The sequence below is a fragment of the Theobroma umbraticum genome, unplaced genomic scaffold (genome assembly GCF_002168275.2).
Source record: "Theobroma umbraticum cultivar Fairchild unplaced genomic scaffold, ASM216827v3 scaffold_86.0, whole genome shotgun sequence".
Taxonomy (NCBI): Eukaryota; Viridiplantae; Streptophyta; class Magnoliopsida; order Malvales; family Malvaceae; genus Theobroma; species Theobroma umbraticum.
The window spans coordinates 679,226-697,768 of NW_018397263.1; the positions used below are offsets into that span (position 1 = coordinate 679,226).

The 18,543-nt window shown below is 38.1% G+C and overlaps 3 protein-coding genes across 8 annotated transcripts; 2 read left to right on the plus strand and 1 right to left on the minus strand.

Moving 5' to 3' along the window:
• Positions 1-63: 63 nt before the first annotated feature.
• CPL2 (carboxyl-terminal domain (ctd) phosphatase-like 2) lies at positions 64-7,019 on the plus strand. Of its 5 annotated transcripts, none has more exons than XR_002445552.2 (16): positions 64-570; positions 667-1,137; positions 1,572-1,782; positions 2,042-2,199; positions 2,290-2,360; positions 2,464-2,569; positions 2,664-2,753; positions 2,990-3,140; positions 3,245-3,648; positions 3,731-3,788; positions 4,215-4,330; positions 4,406-4,480; positions 4,731-4,827; positions 5,296-5,700; positions 6,108-6,184; positions 6,655-6,716. XR_002445552.2 is itself a non-coding variant. In XM_021433942.1 (16 exons), the coding sequence occupies exons 1-16, from the start codon at positions 301-303 to the stop codon at positions 6,710-6,712; spliced, it is 2,571 nt and encodes an 856-aa protein (XP_021289617.1). In that variant the 5' UTR covers positions 64-300; the 3' UTR covers positions 6,713-7,019. The 5 variants fall into 5 exon arrangements, 4 of the variants coding, with proteins under 4 accessions (XP_021289617.1, XP_021289622.1, XP_021289623.1 ...); XM_021433942.1 differs by having other exon boundaries at positions 5,296-5,453; positions 6,655-7,019; XM_021433947.2 differs by lacking the exons at positions 5,296-5,700; positions 6,108-6,184; positions 6,655-6,716 and having other exon boundaries at positions 4,704-4,827.
• Positions 7,020-7,183: 164 nt separating this feature from the next.
• On the plus strand, positions 7,184-10,913 carry LOC110420579 (TATA box-binding protein associated factor RNA polymerase I subunit C). Its single transcript, XM_021433941.1, has one exon. It carries the CDS (start codon positions 7,861-7,863, stop codon positions 10,591-10,593), a length of 2,733 nt encoding a protein of 910 aa, XP_021289616.1. The 5' UTR covers positions 7,184-7,860; the 3' UTR covers positions 10,594-10,913.
• A 143-nt stretch (positions 10,914-11,056) lies between these two features.
• On the minus strand, positions 11,057-15,079 carry LOC110420581 (Carbohydrate-binding-like fold). 2 transcript variants are annotated; one of them, XM_021433950.2, is made up of 6 exons: positions 14,619-15,079; positions 14,216-14,255; positions 13,978-14,138; positions 13,150-13,893; positions 12,260-12,434; positions 11,057-11,848 (listed from the first exon to the last, which is right to left on the minus strand). In XM_021433950.2, the coding sequence occupies exons 1-6, from the start codon at positions 14,832-14,834 to the stop codon at positions 11,838-11,840; spliced, it is 1,347 nt and encodes a 448-aa protein (XP_021289625.1). In that variant the 5' UTR covers positions 14,835-15,079; the 3' UTR covers positions 11,057-11,837. The 2 variants fall into 2 exon arrangements, with proteins under 2 accessions (XP_021289625.1, XP_021289624.1); XM_021433949.2 differs by lacking the exon at positions 11,057-11,848 and having other exon boundaries at positions 11,959-12,434; positions 14,619-15,078.
• Positions 15,080-18,543: the final 3,464 nt, after the last annotated feature.

The following is an 18,543-nucleotide window of genomic DNA, read 5'->3' on the forward strand; positions in this document are numbered from 1 at the left end:
AAAGAGATCATCTCGCCTATAAATAGAGAATCAGCCCCCTCTTGTTTAAAAAATCCCGTGTAGGTTAGAGAGATAGAGAGGGAGGGAGGGAGGAAGGGAGTGCCGAGCGAGAAGCGAAGAGAGAGAGAGAGAGTGAGCGAGTGAGTGAGTAAGTGAGAGAAGAGAAGCAGGAACGTAGGAATTTCCATCTTTCGCCCCAAATTATCCGTACATTTACTGTTTTGCCATCCATTCTTGGAAATTTCCTTTCTTTAAACTCCTTATTCCCGAATCGAGGTGGGATTTATTTTTGTTCCTTTAATGAGTCGTTTAGGGTTTAAATCGGTGGTCTATCACGGAGACGTTTGTTTGGGAGAACTGGACACTATCCCTGTCTCGGACACGAATTTCCAATTCCCAAACAACGAAATTCGAATCCACCACATCTCCCCTCCCAGCGAACGATGCATTCCTCTTTCCGTTCTCCACACCGTTTCCTCATCCCCCGTTCGTTGCAAGCTGGAATCCTCTTCCCCTGTCGAACAACCGCATTTGATTCACCTCCACGCCTCTTGGTTTTACGAATTCAAGGTTTCGTTAAAGTCGAAATGTTATTTACATTTTAGTTTTTTAATTTAATTTAATTTAATTTGTTATTTTCGACTGTGTTTATTTTTTTTTCTTCAGACGGCGGTGGTTTTGGTTGGAGATGAGGAGGTTCACTTAGTGCCAATGCCGAGTAAACAAAAGAAGTTTCCGTGCTTCTGGTGCTTTTCGGTTCCTACAGGACTGTACAATTCCTGCTTAGGAATGCTTAATTTAAGGTGCCTCGCGATAGTTTTTGATCTTGACGAAACGCTGATTGTCGCGAACACAATGAAGTCGTTTGAGGATAGAATCGAAGCTCTAAGGGGTTGGCTTGCGCGGGAGAATGATCTGATTCGGGGTTCGGGGATGTCGGCTGAATTAAGAAGGTATACAGATGACCGGATGCTGTTGAAGCAGTACACGGAGAGTGATTACGTCGTGGATAATGGAAAAATGTTTAAGGCTCAAATGGAAGAGGTTCCTCCTTTGTCTGATGGCCATGAGAAAGTTGTTCGGCCTGTGATTAGGTTGCAGGAGAGGAATATTGTTCTTACTCGTATCAATCCTGAGGTTAGAGAAAGTTCGCGCCATGTATTTTGTTGAAGTAGTTGTTTGTCTATTAATGGATTTGTGTTTATTAGACTATGATTTTGATGATTCTTTGCGATTGTGTGGATTTGTGACGAATAGAGAAATAGTTGATTTGTTCAATGCCTTAATTTAAAGAGGATACGATTTGAATTGGAATCTGCTGAGTCGAATGGATTTTAGTTGTGGATCACTATCAATTTAACTGAACCCATTTCTGTGCTTACCAAACCGGTTTTAGTGTAGTAAATTAAACTTACTGTGATTTCAATGATCTAGAAATGAAATTTTTATGTGAATGTCTACAATTATTGTTCTTTGAAACATTTAGACAGAAATTGGATGGATTTATGGCGTCTGTTTGGAATATAATGCTGTGTATGTTATCTCATTTATGAATAGTTTTCTTTGTTCAGATTCGTGATACCAGTGTGCTTGTGAGGTTACGTCCTGCATGGGAGGAATTGCGAAGTTATTTGACTGCAAAAGGACGAAAACGCTTTGAAGTTTATGTTTGTACTATGGCTGAAAGAGATTATGCCTTAGAGATGTGGAGGCTTCTTGATCCAGAGGCACACCTGATAGGCTCAAAGCAACTCCTGGACCGTGTTGTTTGTGTTAAATCTGGCAAGTCTCTACTAATTTTAATATTTTCTTTTGTACTTGGGTCTTGATGCTTTATCATGCTGAATATGAAGTTTCAGAAAGTTATTCTGCTATTTTGTGGAAATTAAGTTTCTGATTCTTGATTTTCTATTAGCATATATAAAAACTGATGGTTCAAATAATGAACCTGCAGTAGTAGGTAGTCTTCCTTTCTTGTTGGTACCCACCTTGCCATCTATTTTAGCAAAGTTCTTATGTACGTTTGTTTTTAATTTTGCAGGTTCTAGGAAATCTTTGCTAAATGTGTTCCGAGATGGCAAGTGCCATCCTCAGATGGCAATGGTAATTGATGACCGTTCAAAGGTCTGGGAGGATAAGGATCAACCTCGAGTTCACGTAGTTCCTCCATTTGCTCCATATTATGCTCCTCAGGCAGAGGTACATGCTATTCCTTTTGTAAATCAAGTTATTGAGATATGATTTTTTTGTTCCTGATTTTTTTGGCAAATTTTCTCCCCCCTTTATTAGACAGCAAATGCAGTTCCTGTTCTCTGTGTAGCAAGAAATGTTGCATGCAATGTCAGGGGTTTGTTTTTCAAGTAAGCTGTTAATTTTGAATGGTCAAATCTTTGTAGATGGCTATCCATCCTCACCATCCTCTCATGATTGCATTTCTAATTTCTAATGCTACTTTTTATCCAGAGAGTTTGATGAGAATGTAATAAGGAAAATATCTGAAGTTTTTTACGAAGATGACGTGGTAAATCTGCCTCTTGCTCCTGATGTGAGCAACTACTTGATGTTAGAGGTACTTCAATTGACAATATTTGATGATTAATTAATTGAGAGAAACGTTCAGTTTCTAGTTGTATTTGAAGTATTTACTTGTTATTACTTTGCAGGATGCTGGTTTTGCTCCAAATGGGAATAGTGGTGCGCCTATTAGTGAAGGAATGAATGGAGTTGAAGTTGAGCGGAGATTGAATCAATTGGTAAGTTTTGGGTAATTATATGGTGAACGAATATTGAATTTATGTGGAGGACTTTGGTCAGTTGGGATGAAATTTTAATTGAACTATACATGCAAGGCTGTTATCTGGTGAATTAACACCTTTTGGCTTTAATCATTCTTTTCAGTTGCTCCTATTGATATGCATGCGTCAGATTGAATTTTTGATTATTTTGTATTATGCGTTTTGCTTAATTTTCATTATTATAATATCTATAGTTCCTTCAGGAGGAGAAGCATGTTTCGGACTCTTCCACTCATCCTGTAATGAATAACCCTGAGTTGAGGTCTGAAACCTCTCAGCTACCTGCTACAATTGCCCCCAATGTTGTTGGTCCTGCATCTTTGACAGCACCATTGCCTTCTCAGAGTATGGGTTTCATTTTTTTAATATTCTTTTATTTTGAATTGAAGGCATGATGTACTGGGTTGGAGTATATTCTGTCTCATTATTTGTTTTTAACTGTATCTTAGAACCTAGTTTGCTTGGAGCTCCTGGTCTGCTTTCAGCTCCCACCTTGCTTGGAGCTTCTATAAGAAGAGATAGCAACATTATTGATAGTGATTATGACATGAAGAGAAGAGCCCTTGGCACAAAACAGAGTTTAGACTTAAGGAACCAGAGCTCAGTCCAACCTCCACTCCTATCTAAAGTACCTGCACAGATATCTTCATCGTCAATACTGCCTCAGGGAGGTTGGTTGGTGGAAGAAGACAACAATAAAGCACATCTAAATGATCGATCATCAGGCTCTGCTCAAGAATCTGATGCAACAAAGTCTGATAAACTGCGAAATCAGAATCCATTTTCTCATAGTGCGCCAGGTTCTGTTTCCACTGGCTTACCATCGCATGCATCCCAAGTGAAAGTTGAAGAGGTTTGTTCAAAATTCCTTCAGATTTACCTCATATAACCTGTGTGAATCATTAAGGATATCTTTTCTAATTGTATATATTCAGGCACGTGCTGGACTTGATACTCAAAAACAGAATGTTCCGCCTGCAGTTCATTCATTAGGTATGTGAAGCTATCACTCTTGCTCCATCTCATGTCTGGCAATGGTTGCATGATATGCTATGGAAAGCAGGCTTGTGGTCTTGTGAATCTATTACTTAGTGAAGTAGTTTGAGTGTTGAATAAACAGAAGTGCTATGCATGGAGGATAAGTTTGGAATATAAGCATTGAAGGTCAATATGCTCAAGAAATTATATAAAGACATGTATAAATGAAAAAGTTGACTAGAAAGACCAAAATTAGTAGAAGAGTTTACTTGACCTGTAGAAAAGCCTTTTGTGTATTGTTGTGTTAATTTAAATCTTGTGGGATAAGAACATGGTTCCAAGATTTGGAATGCAAATGCGTTGTTATTACTATTTGGAGTAAAGGCTGTTTTAGAGGTTTGGCCCCAGCTTCAATTAATTATTGTTTGAAATCTCTTGCAGAGATTGGCGGAAGTCAGAATCATGTGTCTTCTACTGAAGGTGGAAAATTGAATCTTCTACCTTCCCATTTATCAATCGGTGTTCTACAAGAAATTGGACGAAGATGTGGTTCGAAGGTACAATTTGTTAGGTTCAAGTTTGTTTATACTTAAGCTTGATTGCTTTGCTTAATTCTTCCTTTTTTTTAAAAGAAAAAAATTTGTCCTCTAAAGTTTGAGTTCAGGTCTGTGGTAAGCACCAGTAAGGATTTGCAATTTTCTGTTGAGGTCAGTGAAAAGTCTATTTCCTTGCTACTAATTTACGAATTTCTTCTGGATTGATCTGATTTTTCGACTATGTTTGTGTTTTCTTGAATTGTGAAATTGCTTTATGTATTGGCATGTATTTCTTCCTGAAATCGGCTTGCAAAAATGCTCTTTGTTCCCTTGTTTTCTTTTCCCTCTCTAATTGTAGTTTGTGTAATCTGTTTTATGTCTTTTGAGAAACCAGCTTATTTTGCTGGCTTATTTTATTTAGGTTTTATTCACTGGTGAGAAGATTGGTGTTGGAATGGGCAAGACAAGGAAGGATGCTCAGCAACAAGCTGCTGAGCTTGCTCTTCATAACCTGGCAGGTGAGCTTATTCTTGTTCATTTTCCTTGCAGTTCTTGTTATTTTAAGGGTTACTTCGTTTGTTTCAAGACTGAGGGAACCAAGTGTCTTAGTTTAGATATGATTGATATTAACATGAATGACCGAGAGTTAGGTCCTTGGTGTATAAGATGATTTATTTTCTTTTAAACGTTTTCAATAAGTCATTTTGAACCTTTTCGAAGGTCCTATGAGTTGTGTCTCCATGTTATCGAGTTTTAGCTGGAAGGAGTTAAAATTTTAAATCCTTTTTGAGCTTTATGGAGTTATGGATATACACCATTACATACATCATATATTGGCGAATAACATGCTATTGGTATAATATGGGTTCATCGTTAGACAGCAATGATTCTTTTATGTCTTGTTCTGGTTGTTTGTGCTTTTCTCAACTATGACACCAAGCAAAGGTGCAGGAAGGAACTGAGTAGTTTTTTACATGGCATCTCAGAAAAATATGTAGCATATATAGCACCTCATTCAGGAGCCGTGGATAGAGATTTCAATAAACTTTCTCTTGGAACTGAAAATGGATTTCTGTGGGACATGAATCCTGCATCAAGTGAAGCACTAAGAGAAGATGGGTTGCCTAAAGATAGTACATCTGAGGTGGGGATTCCTGATGATGCTTTCAGTACTTGATTTGATTTCTTTGTTAAAAAAAGGTGATGCTTGGATAAAGGGTATGTGGGCAAGAAATTTCCAGATTAGAGGTAGTGGTTATCTGGAGAGAAACCACTCCTCTTTGGATTTTGCATTGCACCAAGATGTGAGAGCTATAACACTGAAAGGAGAGTGAGCTGGCTTCATGTCTGCTACTGCTGCCTTAACTGGCTCAATTTATCGTTTTTAAGAGGTAAGGACTTGGTGGTCAGTCCCTAGTTTCTACCCGTTATCCAAGTACTCCCAATTAATACTTGCAGCTATTTATTCACTCTCTTAAAAGTTGATATTTAGGACACAATTTTGCTAAATGTGAATTCTATGTTCTTTTTTTTTAGCTCACCTGATAATTAATTGTTATGAGCAAGCCTGTTAATGAGTTTGCAAGCAAAATGAGGTGATTAATGTACTTCCTTGAAGAGTGTTTATTACATCATCTGATTTTGCTTGGGGCAGAATTGGAGGACTAAGTTTCTTAACACTCAAAATCAGGTTTTAAAATGCTGATTAGAAAAATTATTCTTTTCCTGAATGATCTATTGCATTTAGTCATTTCCACTGGCACAGATTAACCACTTGTTAATTGATAATAAATTTCAGGATGCTGAAGTTGAACCCGGGAGTAATTCATCGAGTCTTGTAAATCAATCAGTGCAAAAGCGCGCCAATTCACCAAGGTAACATAAGAAGGGGCTGATGTCAAGGGGCTTTGAAAGTATTATATCTCTCTTTGTCCCTTGTTTGAACTTTGAAGGATGTATTCAGGTCCTCACCCTGGAAATTTTTTGGAAAATAGGATTCACCCTGCCAAGTCCTGACTGAGTCTGATCGATTGGAGTGTCATATTCTGCATCTTGTTTTGGTTTTGCATGCTGAGTTTTGCATTCTAGGGGCATGTACTTCTCACATGCCATTCGTACTCATAGAAGCTTCTTTATTTTGGGTGTTTTTGGTTCATACCTCATGGTCTGCATGGCTTTTACTTTTACATGATGCTTATCATGCTAGGTTTTGAATGGAACTTTTTGAAATCCTGAAAGGGCTTCATCTAAAACGAGTATCAAAGGATGCGAATATGTTTTTGAGCTTGATTCTTAAAAATGGATGTTCTACTTCCTTACATTTGATTATTTATGACTGTTACCAGATCGCCCGAATCCACACCAAGCAAACGATCAAAGGAAGAAGTTCTGCGTCGATTATGAAGTCTATCATCCTCACGGCAACCGAAAAACGAGCATCCGATTTCATGAAAAGCCATGAGAAATCGAAAGTAATGATTTTGGACAGAAGGTTTTGGGACTACACATAATTTTATTAGCATAGCAGATGTTCAGATTCCAATCTTCTTTTCCAGGGTTGGAGTTAACTAGTGCTGGGGTGAATAGTTTCTCTTCCTCTCCTTTTAACTTCTCTTCTGGATATATGGGCAATTTATTTTTTTGTCATTTTGCCCTGTTATTTAATGCTTTGTAATCGGTCATCTTAGCTTATAAAATATCATTATATAAATGATGAAGACTAGTGTCTTAACCTGATCCAACGGTTAAAATTTCCCTGTGCTAGAATCAATCAATCGTTCATCTAAAAAATTATGAGTTCTAATCCCATTTTATTGGAAGTTTGATATTTGCTAATTCCATTTTAGCCATACCTAATAACTTTAAAAGGTCTTCTAGGAAGTGTTTTTGTTACGAAATCTTATATCGAATAGGTGAAAAAACAGTTTTGTTTTTACAAGTCTGTAGGTTTTTTTCGTTTGGATAGATTAAGTTTTTTGGAGATTAAATAATGATTTTGTGAGAAAATGATATTAGAGTTAAATTTTATTTGATTTCAATGCTATAGTTGGTGCTTCAATGGATGAAGTATGTAGATAATGGTGATGAATGAGTGAGAAAATTTGCGTTAATGACTTGACGTGTAAAGAATGTTTTCAAGTAAATAAGAGATGATTTTTAGATTTATAGGCGTGAATTGATATATATTAAAATTTTTTATCAAAATTTTAAAAATAATAATTATTAGATAATTTATTAATTTTTAATACATAAAGTGATGATATTATTTAATATTTTTATGTTAGATGTAGGAGTAACAAATATTATATAATTAATTTCCAATGCACTGGGCGGTGATATTATTCATACTGTTTATTCTTCTTAGAGGAGGAAAATTCATGGAAGGAATGCTTGTTAATTTACAATACATAGGTTGAAGATATCACACTTAGTGGAATTAACGATACGGTTAAGGAATTTTGAATAATTTGATTCAAGAATTGCTATAAATTGTCAAGGCACTGCAAATTTTCCCTCTCGCTCTCAGGTTTCCGCCATAGCCCAGAACAAGGATGGAGTTATCAGAGGAGTGGAAATCTTATTTCCCTATAGGTAAATCCTTGGACCCGCCGCTTCTCCTCTCTTCTGTTTCGCCTGGTCCTCTTTTCTTCATCCCAAAACCCAGAACCTTTCCTAAAACCCTTTTCTCTTCTCCCTCTCTTTTCCCTCCCCTCCTCCCTCCTCCTTCTCGCCTTTCTTTCTCTCGATTCCTCTCCACTTCTTCTGTCCCTTACTCCACTTCTTCCTCTATTGCTTCCCGCTTCGGCCTCGAGTCCTTCTATGATGACTCCGCTTCTTCTTCCTTTTTATTGCACAATCGCCTCCACCTTCTCCACTGCCCCGACCAAAACATTGTTGTCGTCTTCTTCACGACTGGCGCCAACCATGACCGGATTGGGTTCTTCGCTGTTCTCGTCCAGGACAACGATTTCAAGTTTCTGGGTGATCGGGATGGTGACATCTTGATTTCAGACAACCACTGCAATCACAAAATACTGAGGATTTTGGTGAACCCAGTAGACGATGACGATTTCGAGGAAAATTCAGGTGATTCTGTTGTTGGGTATTTAATGGCTTGTACTTTGTATTCTGTTCATTGGTATTCTGTTAAATTTGTTAAGTCTAGCAAAAGCCCTGCTTTGGATTACTTGGGTTGTAAGTTGTTCAAGAGTTCCTCGATTGTCAGTGCTTGTTTCAGTCCGCATTTACCTCAAGAAAGTATGGTTTTGCTACAGAATGGTGCATTGTTCCTTTTTGATTTAGAGTCTGATATTAATTGTCAAATACCCAATGCCTATTTTAAAGGGAGTAAATTGAGAGTTTTATGGGATGATTCGAGTGGTTCAGAGAATTATAAATGGTTGGGTGTTGAGTTTAGTTGGCATCCTAGGATTTTGATTGTTGCCCGCTCAGATGCTGTCTTTTTAGTTGATAATAGGCTTGACCAATGTAACTTAATTTGTTTAGCTAAGGTTGAGATGTTGAGCCCATATACTGTCGGTGAAGAGGATCAGTTCCTAGCGTTTTCTAGAGCAGGTGCTGATGGGTTTCAATTTGTTTTGGCTTCCCGTAGTCTACTGGTTCTTTGTGATGTGCGTAAACCAATGATGCCACTGTTGCGTTGGGCTCATAATCTTGATAATCCATGCTATATTCATGTGTTTAGGTTATCGGAATTGCGATCACAATCAAGGGATGATAGGAACCAGTGGGCAACTGAATCAGGTTTTTGCATAATATTGGGATCGTTTTGGAATTGTGAGTTTAGGCTGTTCTGTTATGGGCCTTCTCCAGCCAGTGAAGGATCCACTGCTTCGGAGATTACAAAGTTTTGCAAACCATTTTTGGCGTGGGATTTTCCTTCAGATCTCTTATTGTCAAGTCGAGAGTGTCATTGTGGAAGTTGTCTTGTTAGAGAAGAATTTTCGAAGGGTGCTCTTCCTGAATGGGTTGATTGGCAGCAGAAGAAAGATATTGTCCTGGGATTTGGAATTTTGAATAGGGATATCTCTGAATTGGTGTGTGAGTCTGATGAATTTGGAGGTTTTACTTTGATTAGGCTAATGTCTTCAGGAAAGATTGAAACTCAAAGATATTGTGCCTCTTGGGATTTGGTGCAGAAATTAGATGTAGGTCACAGAGAACCATTGTTGAATTTTGAGGATAGCTTGCTATACTCTTTGGGCGATGATGAATACAAATTTCCTAAAAAATTTAAGTATTTGAATCTTGACTATCTTCGTGGGTATTTGAATGGAAATCTTGCTGAAGTCCTAGATTCCAAGATGAAGTCTTGCAAGGGTCCTTTGGAGAAGGAATCTTTCGGTCTAGACTTTCATGAAATTTTGTGTGAGAAGTTGAAGGTCTGTGGATTTGGTCGATTCAGGTCCTCTCCTCCACTTGCCATTGTTTTTAATGACATTAACTCGCCAACAAGCATATGTGAAGTTGCTTCAAGGCAAATGTGGGCAACCTTACCTTTGGAACTTTTACAACTGGCTTTCTCTGGCTACTCTGAGCTATTTGATGCACCGTTTGATGACAATACAATGCCTTTGAAATTTTCAGTTGTTCCAGACCTACCTCAGTTACCTCCTTTCCTATTAAGGAAGCCCTCAGGCTGCAGTACTAAGTGGTCACATAAAGTGTGGCCTGATGATTCACTTGTGGGTCCTGTTCTTCCACTTCCTGTTCTACTTACCCTTCATGAGTTTCGTAATGGCTGTCCTGATTCGGAGAACATGTGTGAATATTCATCAGAGGTGGAACTTGGCCTTCGGTGCAATGAAGTCATGCAGGTTGCTGCAGAAATGGCTGTATCAGATTCTAGCTTGTTTAACAATGACGAAGCCATCTCTCTTGCTGATGACAGAGATGAGATGTGGTTGGACTCTCAAAGGCCGAAACCGTTCTTCTTATACCATCCAGTGGGAGGTGAGCCATCTAGCACAGGTCAACTGCAGGGAAACTATATGTATAAAGATGAGAAATTTATTACCATGATTACCAAAGTCCATGAGAAGGAGGCTGATTCTATTGTCACAATGGCTAATGTTGGGCTGGAACTATTTGATGATCTATCTCTCATTGAGTTGAAGTTTGATGTTCCTGCCATGAACTTTATGTCACAGGAATTAGAAGCATACAAGACATTGAAAAGGCAGTTCTCGAAGTGGCAAGAATATTTTAACCCGTATCAGGAACTGTGCAAGCAGAACAATTTTAATTCTCAAAGGAGGGAATGATATGTTGTGTTGGAGTAAATTTCCATCTTTTTCTTGTAACTCTATCTTAGAACCTAGTTTGCTTGGAGCTCGTGTTTGCTTTCCCTCCTTTGGCTCGGAGCTGTTGTAAGATGATATAGCAGTACTTGTGATACGTCTTTCTTTGGTGGTAGGTCTTTTATTCCTTTTTCTGTGTATGTTTGCAGTCACAGCTTTACCTTAGATGTTGTAACGGGTTACTTTAGCTTTGTAAATGTCACAATTTCAATGAACAAAACTAGTTTCTTTGATCTGATGCTCAGATCAAAATGCTCCTCTGCTTTGAATTAGCAGATTTGGCATCTCTTATCTTTGAATGTCGATTCTGGTGCTCGCGCAAAGGAATCTTGCATCGATATCTGTTACATTTTACATTCGCAGTTACTGAACTGATACGTTGAATCAGCATAGAATTAGAGGAAGAAAAACTGAAAAATCAGAAAGTTATTACTTGACACTGCATCTCTTGTTCTCCAACAATATTTGTGCAGAAATGTACCTACTCCAAAATCATGTTGCAGAACTTAGGAATCTTTTTGGTCAGGCAGCAAATTTCTTATGAATTTTTCTTAGAAATTCATTGTCTTTTGTGATAAAATGAGGCATTTTGGTGCTAAATAGGAATCCAACCATATAGAGTAATAACTTTAAGCAAAATGTTCAACTGATTGAGCAAGTCAGATTGTGTAAAAAATCAGTTGAAGATATTAACTTGGTTTGTTGGTGAAAAATTGGGCCAGTTCTCATCCTGTTGCAGGCATCAAATCTCCAGTTTGTCAATTGACTATTAAACAAAGAACAGATATTTTCATTATAACAAAATGATACAGAAAAAAGGGTCATTAAAGGATCTTCCATTGCAATAATACTTTTTCTGGAAACCATTTGTAAGATTAATACTATATTATTAAACAAGAATACTAGATTCTGAGAGTTGTTGCTTACTGTAATGCTTGGGTTTAAGCATATGGTGGAGTAGTCAACCAAAAACGTATGGACTTTGAAGGATGTGAAATTTGCCTTCCCAAGTAGGAATCTAGCTTGGGTTTTGAACAGATTGTCTCTCAGTAGCTGGACATGGAGATGCAGGGAATTCAGGTACTCCTTGACGTACGCCTTCTTTGATTCTCTTGTCTCGAGGTTACCTACCGCAATAAGGTTAAAAAACAGAATGATGCTATGTTCTTCATATGATAGCAGAGATAGAACGAGATTGATTTGGTATCTCAAGCCATATCTGCAGCCAAGCCAAGGAAAGATTAGAAATAAACAGAACCTTTGAACTAAGATTTAAGAACATCAGGATATGACCCTAATGGAATTGTAGCAGCACTCCTACTATGCGAGTACGTAAATGATCTCCTGGTATAAATACAGTACATTGTGAAACAGATACAAAATTCAAGGATCCTCACATGGTAGAATACATAACAACAGAATCAAGAAAGCAGGGGTTGTATGTACATAGTAACAGCACCACCATGGCTAACCCTCCCACTTCATTTTCCTGGCCACTTTTAGAATTTAAAACCAATGAAACAAGGAAACAGGCTTGTTTTAGTCTAGATGAGTTATAGAAATCTTAAACTGTTCAGAAGCCTCTTAAGTGTTTTATGACCCCACTGGACATCACTTTGCAAGACATTACTTTGAAAAGTATCTGGATCAGACTGTTCTCTGGCTAGTTGGGGGCTCTGAATGTGTCGGTTATCAAGCTGTTCCTCCTCATCCTTGGACACTGCAGTAGGTTCCTCCTCATCCTTGGACACTGCAGTTGGTTTTTCTTCCTGTGGTTCACCTTCAGGTTCTTGCTTCTCACCTAACTGAATATTATTAAGTTTCAGTTAAAAAAATTTAAAGAAAAGGAAAAGACATAAAAATATCATCTGCAATAGCAACAGCCATGTCAGATTATGCAAGGGGAGAATCACATGTTGTCTTAACGATATCTTCCTAAAGTACATCCCACATTAGCATTCAGCAACATATCACAGCATCACAGATTGTCAAAATTGGGCAAGTAACTGATAATTCTGTTCCCGTTTGAGAAGCAAAGGCTTTCCTTTTTCGTTTGGGGCTTCGTATATTAGAATAACTGGATATGCAACATTGCATCATTGGTGACTCAAAACAATTATGTCATTTGAGTTAGGTCTAGGTAGTGGAGTTAAATCTTAGATTGAACATTCTCATCTGCAGCAAAGTTTTGTTGCATATCAGTATATGAGTGGATAGTAGAAAGGGGAGATGTGATTTATTATATGTTAAGGCTTTCCTTGTCCCAGTTTGTGATGATTTATATGCCATTTTTCTAAGTGATTAATCTGCAATACTTCATTGGTGAGCATTGAAAGAGCTGCATTGCTGATTACACATCATGAAAAGAAGATACGAGCTGAAACCAGATAACTGGAAGATGGGAATTCTTAATACATGGGAATGAGGTTTTTATTTCTTGCTAGGTGACAGTACTAGAGAAATGGAAGAGAGGCAAAAGGAAAAACAAAGGACAGAGCATCACACTCATCAGGCAATTACCTCTGGCATTTTCTGATAATTAGCTTCATTAACTTCAATTGATGCCTCAGTAGTACTATTCTTCTCATCTTCATCCAAAATTGCTTCTTCAGTTGACACTGTATCTAACAGAGTCAAGCCAGGTACCAGAACAGGACTACCTTCATGTACAACCAGATTTCCCTCAACATCTGCAGTTGCTGGGTTCTGGACTGTTTCTACTCTGCCGATATTTCCAAGGTCCTCTGCTACCAAAGGATTCTTATTTGAAGTAGCCAAAGCTTCATCATTGGGGTAGTTAGTCCTCTTCACACCGAACGCTACATTATGTACATTTGCTACGAAGTTTTCAGTTCGGTAACTAATATTCTCCGCAACAATGGCCAAGGGCGTCTCTAGTGAAGAAGCACCACTGCTAGTGGTTAGTTCTTCTGAAAATGCTTGTAATGGCTCCTTTTCTAGATTGGTGATACTATCAGTTTCTGATACCAGCTCCATGTCAGAAACTAATTCCTCCTTTGGAGCTGTCAAGTTCTCTGCAACAATTGCCACCTCTGAATCAAGAACAGGTCCATCTTGATTAGCTGATGGTTCTTCCTCAATTAATTTCTGATATTCAGCTTCTTCCCAGTCTTCACTAACGATGATTGTATTCTCAGTTTCACAGGATTTAAATATCCGATCAGGGCCAGGTTGCCACAAAAGGTTCCCAGTGCTTGTTTGCAGAACGAATTTGTACTGGATTGATTTTCCAACAGGTATGTCCTAAGCAAAGCACAAAGCAAGAGATCTCATGAATATAGCCTTCAACAAGAATATAATTCACATTCTTCCTAAGTTCCTCCTTACCAGCTCTACTGTCCAAACATGTCCTTCTGACCAATTCAGTGGAATAGCACTCTCAGGATCCCATATGCCTAACATAGGATGATCCCCTACAATGAGAAAATGCTCCCCAAAGGAGCACTCTTTCTGTAACTGGAATTTGACATGAACAGTCTTTGATGGATCTGCGCATCAGAGATGTTGAGATGTGACTCAGAATACTCAATAATAACAAATAGTTAAAAGTGCTACGAGATCTTACTGTCTTCTGCAGGTTGAGTTTCTGCTGTCCCAAAGTCCACCTACATGAAGAAAATTTACCAATTGAAACCTAACTTCAGTACAAGTTAATCCTTTTCTTGAATTTGAAAGAAATTGTTAAAGGAACCAGGAATAGATTATTATATTGTCTATAACTCCTTTTTAGAACCAGACAGTCCATGAGATTCCTTAAAATATTGAAAAGGCAGTCACTGCCACACTGGCCTCGAATCACATGGAAAAAAGAAAAGCAAAGAGCAGTAACTTCGAATGAAAACTTGGGAATCATGCAACGAGCTGCCTCAACAACAAACAACAAGAATTCAAGTTTCCAGAAACCAAAACCATTCAAAACCTTGAAGAAATAATAAGGAAAAACCAAAAGAGATAAAAAGGGTACATGCCTGTGAGTCTGGTGACAAGGAAGAAGATGACAAAACAGGCTGCAGGCGCCTGTGTTGCACAGAAGGCAAATGCAAGAGCCGGATTCTCACAAGCTTTTTGGAAGGGAACAAGCATACTTCAGCTCTGTTAAGAGAAAGATCATTAAAACAAGACAACCCTTTATCTCTATGCTTGTCAATGATTGCCTTGGAGCAAGAACTCGTCAAGGTTTTCATCACTTCCAGTTTCCAAACTGAAACTCTCTCTCTCTGTGTCTCTAAAAGCTTCAAGTTTTGCTCATCAAAGATACACTGTTTTGTCTGCTGTGTTTCCTAAATAGTACTAGCAATCCGCTTCTGGTGGTCATTCTGGAACATTAGGTGAGTTCTCTAATGTTAATGCGTGGGCCGTGATCAGGATAAAGGGGATCGGATCCGATGCCACGTGGCATTCGACACGTATCGCCATGGAGTTGAGTTTGAATCTGGCTCTTCATTCCGAACGTGACAATCTCCAATTCCCAACCGCTGGCAACTGTTTCCAGCGTTTCGAGAGGCCCTGTCTTGATCCCCACCGTTCGATTTAAAAGATTGGCGGTGACATCTGTCTTGCTTTTATACTTTACATTAATTTTCTTATAATAACAAATATATTTAATCACGAGAATTTAATTATTATTAAATATAATTATGTCATATAACAAAAATTTAATACATTTAATTATGTGAATTATTATTAATAAAATTTGCTACCATGATGAAGTGAATTTTAAACATATAAATATGTACTTTTTATTATTTAATAAGTATATTTTTAAATTAAAAATATAAATTAGAAATAAATAATATTAAAAATTTAAAATTTTTACTAACGTGAGGCTTCTATGATAAATATGAAAATTGAAATAGGCTTCAATCAATGTAAGAGTTTCTTTTCTTTAATATTAAGAAGCTAATGCAATATAATTGAACAAAATAGAATATTAAAAATTTTACATTAATAAGTGATCAGCTTAATTTTATATATATAAATATAAATTTTTTAAATTAAAAATGTGAGCTTATAGGATGATTAAACTTTTCTGGAGGATTCCAGCTAGGGTGCTCCATTTGTGGCCAAGAAAATTCTGAAATTTCTGCTGCTTTGGGTCACGAGTTTTAAAAAAGGCATTCCAGGGATCAGCCAATAAAGCTTTGTCTAACACTGACCACAATTATCCAGCCAAAACCGATTTCCAAAGCTAATCCAATGCCCTTATTGGTACATAATGGTAACATTTCGACACCACTCGATTGACCCAATTTCGTTCATCGTTTTTTGTTCACTTCTTGCGTAGGCATGGATTGCAATTTACAAGATTCTGAGAAGTCGACATATTCGTTTATTCAGACCAATACCCAGAATTGGTTAGCTGACCAGGCTTTGGGTCTTTCATCACGGGCTTCCAATTGAGACAACTTAGGCCTGAAGCGGTCTGGGTTTTCAGCCTAGTTCTGGGATCCTTGTCATAATATCAGTGACTCTCCACAGATTGGAAGAACTTGCTCCTATCAGGATTCAAGGGCAGTCCTTGTTAGCCGACGGTTACTGTCACAATCAGCGTTGAGACGAATACCTTCGGAGCCATTGTCAGCTGCCTGGAGTAGAATGGTCCTCCACGTTTTGTCCGTTTTTCAGTCAAGTTTTTGCATGGTAGCTAGCAACTAGCTAGATAGGCCTTTCCCTTCGAAGGGAATGGACCGGATTGCCATTCATTCACTCACGAGGTTGACTTCAAGGTTTGTTTTACTCAAAAAGAGCTGACAACCTGCAACGCGTGTACCCTTCTTGTTCGGGTGCTTCAAAATCCAAAAATTTGACCATATGGACATAATCCACTGTTAATTCCTTGGCGTGGTAGGTTTATCACTCTGTCATTTCCTTCTACTCCTGTTTTCTTCTAATGATCAAACCGCATCCTCATTCAGGCACCCAGAACTGATGCCATTGGTTCAGGTCCAAACCCTTTAACCCATTCATAAACCTGTTCTCATAGCCTCAGCCGCAATCATCTTATCCAAAATGTATAGAACTATCAATCTCACCTTCTTAAATTTTATAATGTCAACTTACCTATAACCTTCAAAGTGCCATGTCTTACATTGGTAGAGATTGTTCTACCCCTACTGAAAAGAGTATATTACTTTGCAACTTGCAAAAGCATTGTCTTTTAATAATAAGATTGCATTGCTAGTCAAGCTCATAGAACTGAAGTCATTGGTTGAGGTCCAAATCCTTATCCCATGCGCAAAATCTCTTCCTCAAAGCCTTGGGCTCAATCATCATGTCTAAAGAAAAATGCCTTGGTATTACAATTAATCATACCTTACTGAATTTTATGATCTCCCACGTTGCCATTTGTTATAATTTTTTACACGATTTATATTTGATTAGCTCCAAAGAACGAGGTATTACATTGACTAAACTATGATACTTGCAACTTGCAAGAGAACCACCATATTCTTCAAGCAATAATTGACTGTATCAGAAGAATGGAGTTTAGATCCTTTTTTCTTTCTGTTTTTTTGTTTAATATTTTTTAATGACCGAGGGTAACATTGTCAGTGCAAGGATAAGACCGACCAACCTCTATTGTTAGACAAATATTCCTATAAATAATGGCCCTTCCCTCCAAGTTGTTTTAGAGCCATCTCTCCTAGCAATCTGATTTTCCATACTCAAGCGAGAGTTCATTTCAAACCAATCATGTTGCTGTCGTGTTCACTTTTATACAAGAAACCAGTTCCGAATTTCTTATTGCTGTTCAATTTTAATACATTGCTTCTGTTATGTATCATCAATTGGCTGCATTCACGTTCTGCTGTGCTTGCAGCTACCACTTTGCATGCAAATGAGACAGACTGGCTAGCTTTACTCGCCATCAAGGCTCAGATGACTCACGATCCACTTGGGTTAACGAGCTCCTGGAATGATTCTCTCCATTTCTGCAACTGGAGTGGAGTCATTTGCGGTCACCGGCATCAAAGAGTAATCACCTTGAACCTTAGTTATCATGATTTGGTAGGTTCTCTCTCTCTCCTTCTGTAGGGAACCTCACCTTTCTTCGAGGTATCAGCCTTGAACAGAACTACTTTCACGGTGAAATTCCGCCAGAAGTTGGCCGCCTAAGTAGGCTCAGGTACCTGAATTTTTCCAACAACTCCTTTCAAGGAGAGATCCCAGCCAATCTATCTGGCTGTTCTAACCTCATTATGCTTCGTTTGGGGTTCAACAAGTTGATTGGAAAGATCCCATATCAGCTTGGGTCATTGCAGAACCTTGAGAGATTCCAGCTCCACTACAACAATCTCAGTGGACCAATACCAGCTTCTTTAGGCGACCTTTCTTCTGTTAGGTCTCTGTCCTTTTCAGTTAACAGCTTCGAGGGAAGCATACCAGATGCCCTGGGACAGTTAAAGACATTATATTTTCTTGGCCTTGGCTTGAATCGGTTAACTGGTATTGTTCCTCCCTCAATATTCAACTTATCATCTATAACCATATTTACTTTGCCATTTAATCAACTCCATGGAAATCTGCCATCAAACTTGGGCTTTACTCTTCCTAATTTGAGAGTCCTGAATATTGGTCACAATCGCTTTACTGGAGCCCTTCCAGAATCAACCGGGAATTGCTTGTTCAATGGAACAACCCAGAGAGAGAAAGAAACTTGGTGATGTTATCAAAGAATTGCAGCTGGTCAGAGGTCTTCTTCTTGGATCTGACATGGCACAAAGATGAAACACCATTTAGAAATGAAATTCTTCTATTCTAGATTTATGATTTCATGTATAGACTTCCAAATCTCTGAGACGGTTACAATTCTGTTGCAAGGGTCTGGGATTTTGTAAATGGAATTGGAAACTCTGGTTCAGACCCTTAGCTCAAGATCCAAACCACCAACAA

What these genes read in the sequence shown, in the direction of transcription:
- CPL2 (XM_021433942.1), top strand. Translation starts at nt 301, where the DNA reads ATGAGTCGTTTAGGGTTTAAATCGGTGGTCTATCACGGAGACGTTTGT. An exon ending in ATTATGCTCCTCAGGCAGAG is followed by an intron (nt 2,200 to 2,289) that starts GTACATGCTATT and finishes CCCCTTTATTAG; the next exon opens with ACAGCAAATGCAGTTCCTGT. An exon ending in GACGAAGATGTGGTTCGAAG is followed by an intron (nt 4,331 to 4,405) that starts GTACAATTTGTT and finishes TTTTTTTAAAAG; the next exon opens with AAAAAAATTTGTCCTCTAAA.
- LOC110420579 (XM_021433941.1), top strand. Translation starts at nt 7,861, where the DNA reads ATGGAGTTATCAGAGGAGTGGAAATCTTATTTCCCTATAGGTAAATCC.
- LOC110420581 (XM_021433949.2), bottom strand. Translation starts at nt 14,834, where the DNA reads ATGAAAACCTTGACGAGTTCTTGCTCCAAGGCAATCATTGACAAGCAT. An exon ending in ATGTTTGGACAGTAGAGCTG is followed by an intron (nt 13,894 to 13,977) that starts GTAAGGAGGAAC and finishes TGCTTTGCTTAG; the next exon opens with GACATACCTGTTGGAAAATC. An exon ending in ATTATCAGAAAATGCCAGAG is followed by an intron (nt 12,435 to 13,149) that starts GTAATTGCCTGA and finishes AATAATATTCAG; the next exon opens with TTAGGTGAGAAGCAAGAACC.